The sequence below is a fragment of the Aptenodytes forsteri genome, unplaced genomic scaffold, assembly GCF_000699145.1.
Source record: "Aptenodytes forsteri isolate BGI_AS27 unplaced genomic scaffold, ASM69914v1 Scaffold1, whole genome shotgun sequence".
Lineage (NCBI taxonomy): Eukaryota > Metazoa > Chordata > Aves > Sphenisciformes > Spheniscidae > Aptenodytes > Aptenodytes forsteri.
Window position 1 is genome coordinate 10492499 of NW_008795035.1, and position 13474 is coordinate 10505972.

Consider the following 13474-nt stretch of genomic DNA (forward strand, 5'->3'; position numbering starts at 1 on the left):
GGCTTCGGGGAGACCTTACTGCAGCCTGTCAGTACTTAAAGGGGGCTTGTAAAAAAGATGACGGCAACCTTTTTAGCAGGGCCTGTTGCGACAGGACAAGGGGGAATGGCTTTAAACTAAAGGGGGGTAGATTTAGACTAGATAGAAGGAAGACATTTTTTATGCTGAGGGTGGTGAAACACTGGCCCAGGTTGCCCAGAGAGGAAAAGAGAGGTGGTGGATGCCCCATCCCTGGAAACATTCCAGGTCAGGTTGGCCGGGGCTCTGAGCAACCTGATCTAGTTGAAGATGTCCCTGAGCATGGCAGGGCGGTTGGACTAGATGACCTTTAGAGGTCCCTTCCAACCCAAACTATTCTATGATTCTGTGTTACCCACTTTCTTTTTTTCCCCATTAGGGACATTACAACGTAGATTATAAAAATCTCACAAGAAAGGCAAGATGATCGTGATGTAGTTTTGAGGGCTGGCCACCAAGAAAAATAGCTTGCTCCTGGAGCAAGTTCAGAGACCTCAGTAAAAAGCTATTTCAATTTGCCATATATGTCTCCACAGCCACTGTTACTCTGAAAAATGCAGCTGACCTGAGAATCACAAATAATTTGAGTGATGCTCGTTCACCAGTCGGCATGCATTTTCTCTGGAAGAGAAAGCAAGAGCCACTGCCTTTCCCCAGGACAAATTTATGTTCCTGCTGAAGCAGAGATGTCAGCCTGCGTGCAGGGCACTGCTCCCTGCTCGCTCACACAGCAGCTCGGTAGTGCTGCAACTGCTCTTCCCGATGACGACAGCTGCAGCCTGGCAGGCTTCGGAGACAGGGAGCGAAAGACTAGGAGATGAAACAGTGTGCTAGGAGCATGGCTTTCAGTACATGGAAGATTTTGCAAGTGTTTTATGATTTGACTGATAACCTGCATTATACTGAAGGTCCCCTCTGGTTTATCAGCTACATACCTGTGAAAAACGAGCTACAATGCTGACTATTCTTTAGCATGCTTTTTACTCAAGTCATTTCTCATCTAGCAGGTAAATATTTGTTCCTATGGGTCAAGATGCCAAAAACGTGTAAAGCTGACTTCCAGGTTAGGCAATGTTTAAAATTGTTACCTTCCACCACTGCCAAGCCCTTAACTTTACAAGCCTGAAAGAATCCCCTCAGAAATAACATTTGCATGGAAGGGCATTCTCTATTATTTTGAAGTATACATGGATATGCAATTCTGATATTAACCTGAACAACATCCTAGGCATGTTTCTACGAATGGAGCAGTTGCATAGCTTATCTGAAATCGCAGCATCTGTGCTGCGGTCAGGAATAAGAGCTAGTTCTCTGTCTCCCAAACCTAGTCTTGTGCACCAGACCGTACTTACTCAAATGCTCTAGCTTAATGAATTTAAGTAAAATAACTCCTGTATTAAACCACTGTGGGGGGACACTAGTCCTGATTTCATTACACATTCTTCTGTTCTCCAAACTTTATTGCTTGTTATTTTTATCTTTTATTACTGCAGTACCAGTCATGAATATCACCCCTTTATGACAAGTGCTGCTCAGAACAGAAAAAAAAAGTTCCTGTCTTTAGAGTTTACATCTCCATTAAAATTACACAAATTTGCAATATGGGACCTCACTCAGAAGTAGGTAATTAACTTCTGACTAGAAAGATATTTGAAAGGAGTAGGACTTTACGCCATTCAGGTAAGAGATTATCCTCAATTTGTTTTACAAGTGTCTGCGCAATGACTAAATAACGTTATAAATTAATATGCCCTTCTCTTCTTGTAAATAACTGGTACTCAGTACTGCTGTCTCATAGTTCAAGGGAAAAACAGCAATTTCTTTCAGAAATAAAAAAAAAGCTCAGTGATATAGTTAAACAAAACTATTAATAAAACCTTTCAAATCGTTTTGCAACAACAGTTCATCATAAAACAGCGGTTTAATTTAGCACCAACGCCGCTCCTGAAGTGAAATTACTTACCATTTATAGGTACAGGAATAGGCCCTACATTTGAAGCAGAAGCTACAATACAGAGCAACAGCTGAGACATTCTGCTTTTACCTACCAGCACTCATTACGTATTCTCTGAAGAAGGGACAGCTGAACCAGATGGGCATGATATGAAGATACGGAGTAAGCCCAGGAAATAAATTTTTGAAACTTGGACCGGTGCAAAAGTTTCCGAAGGCTCCAGCGACCAGGACCCCATGAGGGTGAAAGCCAAGTAAGTAGTTGTGATTTGGATTCAGATCAGAAGTTTTTATAAGCTGAAAAATAGAGACGGTGGAGGACATTATAATACTTACCTCAGAAAGATTCTCAAAAACAACAAGTATGGAGATTGCACATTGACAGGACGCAGAACCGATGACAATTCTTTCTGAGCACCTTAAACTACTGTCCCGTTACACAGCTGAACAAAGTTCAAATAGATGTGTCTCAAGATATCATGTCTAGCATTTACTGTGCTGAGGCAGTATCTTGTGACCCAACAGTCCAAGTAGAAAATCAGCCCCTGCTCCTTTTTGACGCTAGATCTCAGACTTCCCATGTTTTAAAAAGCAGTTAAGGTCACCCTGGAGTAAGTACTAGAATTTCACCAAAGATGAGTCTTAGACATTTGTCCACGCTCATGGCTATTCAAGCTGTCTCTGTTCCAATGTTTACAGTTCTGTGAGAAACGTTTTACTCACGTGAATGGGGAAGTATTCCCTAAAGTACTTCCAAACAGTCCAGCTTCTGACCCACTGGGACCGTCTGCCCCCTGTGCATGGCGTTTCCCAGTCGAGGTACAGCCACAGCAGGTACAGAACGGCGAGGAACCAGAAGTTGCCTAGGATCAGGATCACAAAGAATCCACAGCAAAACTCTGCTACAAGAGACAAAAAAGGAAACCATAACAAGCATTAATCACACCTGTCTCCTTTTAAGACCTCGAATTCCCAGCCCTGATATTTTTATTACGGATGCTACTCAAAACGCGTGCAAATTGAAGTTAGCTTATTCCACATCGTGTGAATGTTGTTACACTGGGGGTGAAACACCTACAAGGGTGCATCACCTCAGTCTATATTTCTTACCTACCACACAACTGGACGAATAAGCCTAAGATCATGCTGGTTTACTTTCATAAAACAAAAGCATAAGTGGAGAACCAACACACTTGTCTTCTCCCCATGGTGAGGGTGAACACTAAGGTTTGGTAAAGAGCATCTGGGTTACCTAAGGCAGAATAAAAGGAGACCGCAAGAGCTAACAAACATGTGATGCTCCAGTGAGCGAGAAGAAGGGAGGAGGGCTAGGGAAGGAAAGAGGGGAAAGGGGGCCACAGCAAGATCTCTTTTCTGATGGGAGTGATGTCAGGCAATCATTTTCTTAATTTATTTACCTATAAAATAGGGATGGTAGTTCTCCTCCCTGTGAAAAGTGCTCTGTAACTGGCCAAGGAGATGCACTAGACAAGGCCAAAACATTAAGAGGTTCCATTTCAGCCTCTAAACATGTCACTGTCAGTGGAAACTCACCATTGCTATGGGAACACAACAGGAGTTTCAAGTCCCGATACTTTCAGACGCAGGTTAATAAGAATTGTAACATCCTACCACAATAACGACACATAGGAAGTGTATTATACACTATTCAAAAAGCCAGAAAAATTTGTTTGATTAAACAGAATGTGTTACTTTGGGGCTCAACTCTGAAATAATTATTCAGGGCAACTCCTTATGGAAATACTACCTTTGTAGGACTTGCAGAATTTTGCACTCTTGCAGCGACTCAAGCAGCTACGGACAGAGTGGGCTGAAGCACAGTACAGCAGTACCTGCTGCTCTCCACCCTGTAGTACAGCCTGCAGCAGCCTGCACGCTCTGATGTCTTGTGAACAAAATGCATCAGGCTCACAGATCAGGGTAATTCAGCAGATGCTGAATTCCAGGTTTGCAAGGGAGCCAGGGCTTTAGCATCGTGTATTTACACAGTGGCAAGCAGAAGAGGACCCAGTCCTCACTGGAAGTCTCAACAGGCAGAGTTGTATGAAACAGGCGTTTTTCTGTGATATTTTACAAAGCAGAAGTAGTACTTTGTCCCACAATTGACTGGCTTTCATGAGGGTAATATCCTGTTATGTCCTAAAAGGAGTTACACCAGTGAAATATATTGAGCTAAATACATAAGTAAGTAGAGCGGAGTAAAAAATTAACAGAAGTACATCAGGCAGTAATTTGGCTAACACAGTGTAAATATTACCAGAACTGAAAACTTTCACATAAGCAGATGGACCAACAGTAAAAACCACTCATCCTTACTAAGATCAGCTTCATTCAAGAGAGAGAGTACTCGGGCATTGAAAACTCACAGCAGATTCCCTGTACCAAGCAGGTTTCAAGCTGCTGAAATTCAGAGCTTAACCTGGCCTACGGGCACTCTTGTGTTTCCTCCAACCTGAACGCTTATTTTTTCTGAATTTCTGCCAACTTGCCCTTGTGCCTAGTTTGACTGTGCCTTCAGAGAAGAAATGGATATATTGTCACGGGATAACTGAGAACTACTGCAGAATCCAGCAACCGACAGAACAAGCAAAACTGCTGGTTAGATTGAGTGGGAAAGAAAAGGATAAACATTCCCATTTCTGGCAGGGAATGAGCAGAAAAATAAGGAATTGCATTTGCTCTGAGGAAGGGAGAAGGGAACAACCATAAACAAAACCAGAAGCAGGATCAAATCTACTGTTTTGAAGGATACTCCATTCTTCAGTACCATCAGTACAGAAGCTCATTGCTTCCTGCCTAAACAGGCAATGCTGGTCTTGCACAGAGAAGCACCTCAGTAAGAGCTCTAGAAAAATACCACAGCTAACTGAGGCCCACGGACCTCCAAAGTCGACGTGGAAAACTCTCAAAAGCTGCAACAACGAGTTCTAGAGAACATCGTTAATGCAGGATGAGTAACACAGGTGAGAGACGACACTCAATTCCACTGCTCTGGAGGGAGAACTCACCGGGAATCCCACACCAGCAACACTTCAAAATAGGGCACAGAAATATTTTGAGGGAAAGTCATTACCTGTTCTTTGAAGAAGAGATCCTGAAACTACAGAAATTTCTAGGAATGCTAATCTGTACAGGATGCCAAGGTTCATGGTCTAAGTTTGAATAAGTGTGAGAAGTTTTCTTAATTGCCATAAATCAATTAATTTCAAGTTGTTATGCAAAAATTGGAATGTATTTATATTTCCTACCCTTCCTTTCAGAAGGACTTTTGGCTCAGTGTAGAATCACATGACTTTTTTACTATCAGTTTCCTAGCCAAATAGCTGAAAGGTGCTTTGGATCGAAGCAACCTTGCTGTGAGAGCTAATTAAATCAGCAGTGGTAAGTGCCAGATAGCACTATTTAATACTATGTAGGCAAACATACACGAAGATCAACAAGCTCACTGCTTTGCTTTAGCTAGAACACGTTCCTGCATGCATGTAAGGTATGGGGAGATAAGTATGCTGTCAGCACTTCCTAAGGGGAGCTCAGCATCTCATAGGACAAATTCGCAATGAGACACGCAAAGCAAATTCCTTTTACCATACCTCCTTATTATTTCAATGCATTAACAGCCTGCAAGATGAGTTAAACACTGGTGACTCAAAACCAACCAACACAAAACCAGTGTTTTCTCCTTCAGAAAAGACACTGCGTAAATAAATGGCAACCACTTTACCTAAATTCATAAACAAATTTCAGGCAAAAGGTAACTTGGAAATCGGCACTTTACTATATCATTGCCTCCTTGGATGTAGTTCCAATGTACACTGTAAGCGTAATTTTTTGCTTAAACTTGAATTAAAGTTTTGAAAATATCTCTGTGGTGTATTGGAACAGTGGGGGAAAAAGGGAAACAATATGGATCAAAAGACAAATCACTGCCATGGGACTCTGAACATTCGGTTTGCCAGCCAACATTGGCGAGACTTTACATCCCTTTTCCTCCATTTACAACATGTGGATATTCATCAGCTGCAGGAAAAGGATGAAAAATATTATATATAGTGTTAGCTAGCAGCACTGGCAGCCGTCCTGCCCAATGGTGTTCGACCACCTGATGCTTCACTCATTAAATAGGCTCTACGTTTGCAGCTGTGGGCTCCAAATTCATAAAATAGTTAAATACCACAGAGATAGGAAGTAGGAAACCAGCACGTTGGGTGGGGAAATACAGGTGATCCAGGCAACTGGAAGCTCTGAATGCATTTGCAGTTACTAAGGAGTCAAAAATGTTTGAGTAATATCTATTGTGAGGGCCACCAAACTTAAGATTGTCCACTAGAAGAAAAGCCTCCCATTACTCTCAGAGAAGTCACAGACCATGTCGGCCAGTGCAGGCGTATCCTAGGCGGCCAGGGCGCTCGTCTCAATCCAAACAGCACTACAGGCCCTCCGCAGTACCCCAACAAAGCCACGCAAAGCAGCTCGCACCGAGACCTCCGGACTGCTCAACCAACTCAGGTCTGAACTATGAGCCAGTTCCTGCTGTTTCCCACATGCCCTTAGCAAAGCTTTCTCTAAACACACTGTGCTGCTATATCTTGCATGGGCTGGAGACTTTCACAGTTCAGTGATTTGAACCTCAGCCCACAAAGGACGTGATAAACAGGACATCTTTATCCCACTGGCATTCTAGTGAATACACAGGTAGAGATGTGATTTTTAATATTGTACTTCTCTGGGCTTTATGAGTACATGTGCATACCAATACACAAAGCAAGGTGAAAAGCTCATTTCTTACATCTACGGCCACAGGGGGGAAAAAATAAGAGATGGCACATTCTTTAACAACCACGTTGATGTACCTACAGCAGAACAGTCCTTTCCTCATCGTCAGCCTTCAGAGCAGCAACGCCTCTGAAGCTGGGTGCCTGAGGAACAGAACATTGGAGGGAACACACAAGGAAAATTGCACAGTGATGTTTTCATCCCTAACGAACATTTGCTCCTCTCTATTATCCCTCAAGGTACCACTGATAAATTGATTTTGGCATTAAAAAAAATTATTTTCCCTGCTTAATGGATTCTTTTATTAGGGGAAAAGAAAAACAAAATAAATTTAAAATCAGCCTTAATTTCTGGAAATACTTTCTAAATTATTTATAAATCATACACAAAGGGATAGAAATTTCAATGAAGTAACACATACAGCAAATAGACTCCAACAGTCCCACCAAAGGAAAACCTGAGACAACAGGCAACACCTGAGAGGAGGCAACCTGCCAAGGCAACAGTAAGCAAGTTCATGCCTCTGCAGAGTACTGTTCTGCAGCTTTTACATAGAAAGTGTCTTTTTAAAAAAATGCAGTCATAATGTTAGTACTATCCTGTTTAGAGCCTACTAGTCTATGCAATTCTGTCAATATACAGATTTCCAGCAGAAGCACAGGAACTTGCTGCTACTTTTTACCCATGGGAGATATGGACTCCCCAGCAAAGAACAAGCTGGGAATTAACTAGCTGCACTGGAAAATTGTTGAAGTCCACAGGAATTTGGTAGCCATCTCCAGGACTGAGGTGATAAAGAGGTCAGCATTTGTTGAATATGTATCAGTCTCCTGTAGTGGAGGTCCTTTGTCAGTTTATTGGTCACAACTGGTAGCCCCGGTCACAAGGATACGTGAGCATTCCTACCAAGGGAGCTCTATTTCAACACTACTATGATAACAAATACAAATCCTCAGATGCCAAGGTTTGGAGGCTTGTTTACTCTGGTATTTGGTTCCAGTTCCCAAGCAAGCAGACCTTCCATTGGCAAATACTGATAAACGAGAGATACGGAGCATTAGGCACTATTGACTTGTAGATAGAGTGGTCTGGATACAGTAAATCCCCGAGTTACTAATTACCAAATCCCGAGCCAGCGTGCCAAATTTAGTCTACATATTTCCCATTTCTTTTATTTCTCCTTAGGCATCCACTATCAGTTATGTTCACATACAGGTTGCCAAGCCAGGGCCTCTGGCCTGACGCAGCACAGCCATTTTTCTCTTCTTATTCTTGAAGGATACAAACAAATATGCACAGAGACATGGTTAAATTCCCTCCCTAAGATGCAGGTAACAGAGGTAGCAGTCCTAGAAATACTAGTCAGTCAAGCATCAGTAAGTGCCCTGTTATTCTCTGTGATCACACACCAGTCCCTACGCATGGGCCAGCAATAAGCTTAGGGATAGATGAATACAGACCAACAAAAACAAGTAGCAATACCAGCCAGCTTGCTAGGAAAGGCTCATAGAGCTCAGCTGAGTTTTCTTAGGTATCAAAAAAGAGCTTTTTAAAAAAGGCTTTGAGGAAGAACGAGACCATTTTAGTTAGCCAGCTACAGCTGAGGAATTAAATCAGCACCAGGTAACAAAACATGACATGTTTGGGGAAAAGGTTATTTTTTGCTTTAGCACATTACACTGACACCTGCTTTCTCAACACATAAGCCACTTATTATTCCAGCAGCAGTATCTCACTCTGTGGCAAAGGTTTCATCATTTCTATTCTTTTGGGGAAGCCAGATCCACAACTCAAAACTGTCTCCATCCAAGTTCAATTTAACAGAGGGCTTCATCCTACATGCTACATGCGCAGGAGTTTAATCACTAGAGAACAGGATGTACTTTAATATACACCAATGTTATTGTTTTGTGGCTTCATGCATATTAAAGTATACCTTTTATTATGTACTGATTTTGTACTATTAAGTATTTTGCAAATAAACACAGGAATGCATGCACAACAGTCACTTCCTAGGTCTCCAGCAAGGAGAAGACCAGCATGCCACTGCTGGACCTAGAAAGTGAGCCATAGAAGGTGCACCATTCTCCCCTACCGCCACCAAGACCACCAGCAAGGAGAAGACCAGCATGCCACTGCTGGACCTAGAAAGTGAGCCATAGAAGGTGCACCATTCTCCCCTACCGCCACCTTGTCAAAAGCAAAATCCTGGTATCCTTGTCACAGGGTTAAATTCTCTCTCATTTCCATCTCTCATTGTCTGGACCACGACACCACCACTCCACCCAAGCTACCCAGCTCTGCATTTGATTTTGTACATGCCCAAATTCCACTGCCCCTTTTCACATCACATGCACAGAAGCTGGCAGAGAAGCTCACCGACTCACCTTCTAGCTTTATTTTCTCCAAAATGCTGTCATTTGATTTGTGTACATTAGAGAGGAAGAAAAACAGAAGGCTAAAGCACCTGCAAAGCAGAACTTAAACCAAATCTCATTGATTTTTCTTTGTTTAAATTGTTTTGCCTTTAAATGAACCCTTTGATCTACCTCCTGCCTGGGTACTGATCACCTCCTGATACAAACTGAACCTCGCTGGCAGATGTGCAGTACTGAGGCACACAGCTCACCCCTGCAGCACGCTTACATACCAAGGGTGAATCGCTGCTCAACTACTGTGCAAGAAACAGAAAACCTACAATGGTTCCTAACAGGAGGATATCAGACATACTATTAACTGCAGCAAAATTAATTCAAAGTTCTTAAGAAAAATAGTTCCAAGCTTAAAAACAAAGATTTCATGCTAAACACCAGGGACATCCGTTGCATTCATCGATGGTGACAATTTCTTTTGTGTAGATGTACCGTGAAACCTACAGTACAAAAATGGGAGGGATGCAACCTCTTTGCTCTCGCCCCCAGTCAGTCCAGCAGCACTTACAGGCTTGGGAGATTTCATTTCTCCAGGTGACTTTCTGCCTGGGGTTGGGCTGGACAACGGCACAGAGAGATCACAAGCAGATATCAGCACACAGCTTCAGAGGTGCACACGATGTGGGTGCTGCACGAGCTTGGAATGGGGCCAGACCTGCCCTGGGACTGTCAGCCCCTGGCCAAGCCGATGAACCTCTAATAACAGTGATTACAGGCATAAAACTACATCGATCAAAATTGTCTGTTTCAGCTTTTTTTTTCCAAAGCAGGTACTCTGAAATTGCAAAACTTCACATATTTGCTGTTGCAGCAGTGAAACACTAATGACTTGAAATTACGCTTCAGCCTGAAGCTGTTTTGGATTTCTACTCAACACAGCAAGAAACAACATCATTTTAGCGTTTCCTGTTTTTCAGTTTTCACAGCTTTAGTTTTCTAGACTCCAGGCTGATGCCACTCTTCTTTTCAAAGAAGGAAACCCATTTAAAACACTTTTTCATTAAACTTTACCTAAAGTATTTTAGCCTGCTGCACTTAGAGCACGTAAGATAGGAAACCATATGGCAGTTTCAGCTGGCACACAGTGGGAAACTATGGGATGGGCATTTCTCTCATCTGATCCAGAAGCTCTTAGATGCAGATCACAGTATTTCGGAACTTATTTTTGCTTCTGGTGTCATGCCCCCGGATAACTAACAGAAGAACCACTGCTACAATGAAAACTTGTCTTTTCTGCTTGAGGGCGAAATTTGGCAACTTGCAGTACGGAGCAGGGAAGCACAGGAACCTACACCCGGAATTTTAAAGAGGTTCCTTTTGTATGTAATGAAATTCTGTGCACATCTGTACAGCTTTTTCGAGGCGGAGGCATGTTTATTCTGCCTACGCTCTACAGCGGAAGCAATGTATCTGTAGTGCCGACCCAGCCCAAGCCAGTACGCTGTGAGAAGGAGCAGAACTTTCTTGTTTGTACCATGCTACCGCAGCTATTTGTTCGGTATTCATTGACTGATTCGCTCTTTCTACAAGTGGTGATGAGATTCACAGTCTCCAACAACTATTGCATGTATGTATTTCAGGCCAACTTGTAAGTAGCCTTTAGTCACACAAGCAATAGGGCATTTTCAATCATCAATTCCACAGTCTCAGAAAACCATGCAGCATTACAACAAAGCAAGCCTGGAGAGCAAGGGGCAAAGACCAACACAATGTGCTTTTTACATTAAATTCAGCTACTCTTAAGGGTCTCGGCCAGGAAGATCATAGAATCAAGATAAAACCAATGCTTGATTTTCAGAGTCTTCTATCCAAGTCACAGTATGGATTCTAAGTTGTAACAGACTCACGTTCCCCTTACGGCTTACTCTGTGTGACAAATCATGTTTTCACATGTCACTTCCCAGATTTAAAGGATATCATTACCCGATTCAGCTTTTGTCTTTCAGGGCACTAACTTTTAGAGTTATCTTACTTTATCTGTTAGTCCTGTCAGTCCGTTTTCTTAAGCTATGGCACCTCACCACACACCCAGATGGACAACTTTAGGGACTAAGCCAGTACCCTATTTATGCACTGCTCTAAAGAGAATCCCTAGACCTATAATATGAATCATTAGTTATCATGTGGCCTTGTCTGTTCATGTTTTCACATGCAGATACTTTTTACATAAGAAAGACTGAACCTACAGAAGATCTTGCTTGGCATAAGCTAATTCCAGCCGTATACCAACCCCCAAACAACGCCTACCCCTCCAACCTATCCTGTGATGAATTCACACAGTATTTCACTTGTACTGGGGCATCCCCTGTGTGATTTGAAAGTGTCACTTTTGAATTCAAGAGCTTACAAACAATGTTTCCATACTTTGTCTGCTCAGCAGGCAAAAAAAAAAAAGGCTGAAAAATCCAGACATAATGGCAATCCAGAACGTCAGAAACCAACCCATTTTTCACTTCTTTCAGCCATTTAGGATTCAGCCATCTGAATTTTCCTGGAGCTAAGTGAAACTTTTTGGCCAGATCGCTCCGACTGTCCTACGACTGAAAGGGTACACCTACAAAATGACAAGGTGACCTTGGATAGCTCTAAAGATAAACAGCCCCATGAAAGCACAAGCAGATTATTATTATTAGAATCAATTTGTCCACCAAACTTTGAGCATTCTTGCAAACAGATTTTTTCATGATCACGTGCACTCACTATGTTCAATGTAACCTGCCGTAAGACCACTTCCTTGTTGATTTTCCTTGATGTTTATTCCCAGGCAGCGCCAGCTGCAGAAGACAGCTGCCTGCTTCTCCCACTGAACTGCAGCAAAAGTGGATTTTCTGCAGCCCAATCACTTCTTGTAAGGACAGAAGAACATGATTTTCTGCAGCAGCATTGTTACCAACCAGGCTAGGATAAAAATTGTTTCCAATGCCACTGCCACTGAACTTCCACTGAATTATCATTATACTGGAATAATGGGATATGCCAAGTTCTAATTCAATAACAGAAAATTAAAAGCACAGGCTATTTACAATGTAGCCACAGACATGAACTGTTTATAGTCCAACCACATATAATTTAGAGGTAACATAAACCAGCCAAGTGCTAAGGAGAAATCTGAGAAGGTGCTTCATACCCTCCATGCTTCCCCCACATACCTGAATCTTGTATGTGTGGGCTAACAACCTAAAAAAAAATCGTCTGAAAGACATCAGACCACCATCTGAATGATAATGTATCTGCAAGATATACAAGGAAGATACGCGCACATTCCTCTTCTCCTTTTAAGTCCTAAAGCACAGGTGATTATAACACGTTCCACCGTTTCCAGTAACGCACAGGTAGTCAGTCGCTTTACACCTCAGAACAGTTTTGTTCCACACAGACTATTCAATAACCGTTCGCCAATTTACACAATCCATGGATCTGGCCCCAGAGAGTTAACGCTTAGCTTACCTTATCAAGTGACTCATTTTATCAAGTTCAAGATAACTACCCATGAGAATAAGATTTGCTGCTGTGAATAGATATTTAGTGATAGGAGTCTATTAAGGTATTAGGAAAATTCCCTATAGAGGAATAATCAGTGGAAAAAGTTTACCAAGTAAAATTGTTAGGAATGCTTTCTTAAAGCAAGTGAGGACCTTTTTCATACATTTACGGAAGTGGCTGCATTTAAGCCAGTTCACTGTCAATCCTTATTAATTTTTGTCACCTAGTTAAATGAGCATTTTATTGAACTACAGTATATAAAGTTATTTTACAAAATCAGTAATGAAAACAGCATTAGTCATGTACCAGCCTTTATGCTCACATTCAATAAAAAGTTGTTAGTTGTCAGAAATCTAGTGGGCATCTCAATGAAAAGACACGGTCACTAGCTTTTTAAGATCATATTTGAAACAGAACCCGTGGAAAGAAATAGACCCCCCCAAAAAAAAGAGAAAAAGCCATCCAAAGCCTTCAGGGAAGAGAAGGCCCAAGCCCAGAAGTGCGATGCTCTTGCCCGCCCGCTGCTCGCCCGGCCACCTCTCCTCCCACACGGAACCACAGGGTGACACAGACCGATGCCCACGGGTGACGCCGGTTAAGGAAAAAGCTGATTCTTTCCCTTTTCTCTCTGGGGCAAGGGCAGGAAGGAGGAAGGCTGTTACCCAGCAGGAGGAAGGAGAAGATCCACTGCAGCACGGCGACTGTCTGGATCCTTCTCTTTAGGGGGACGTTGATGGGGGCAAACTCGACCTTCATGCTGACGGCGGGAGAGCAGCGCGGGGAGGCACGGACCC

The 13474-nt window shown here is 42.5% G+C and overlaps 1 protein-coding gene across 1 annotated transcript in view; it reads right to left on the bottom strand.

Moving 5' to 3' along the window:
* The window catches only part of MOGAT1 (monoacylglycerol O-acyltransferase 1), a 27353-nt gene extending 13917 nt beyond the window's left edge, over positions 1–13436 (bottom strand). The window contains exons 1-3 of the mRNA XM_009276595.2: positions 13343–13436; positions 2695–2873; positions 2067–2268 (exon numbers count right to left, since the gene is read on the bottom strand). Coding sequence (XP_009274870.1) covers positions 2067–2268; positions 2695–2873; positions 13343–13436 — 475 coding nt within the window. The remainder of the gene's footprint in view (positions 1–2066; positions 2269–2694; positions 2874–13342) is intronic.
* Between the last annotated feature and the right edge of the window lie 38 nt (positions 13437–13474).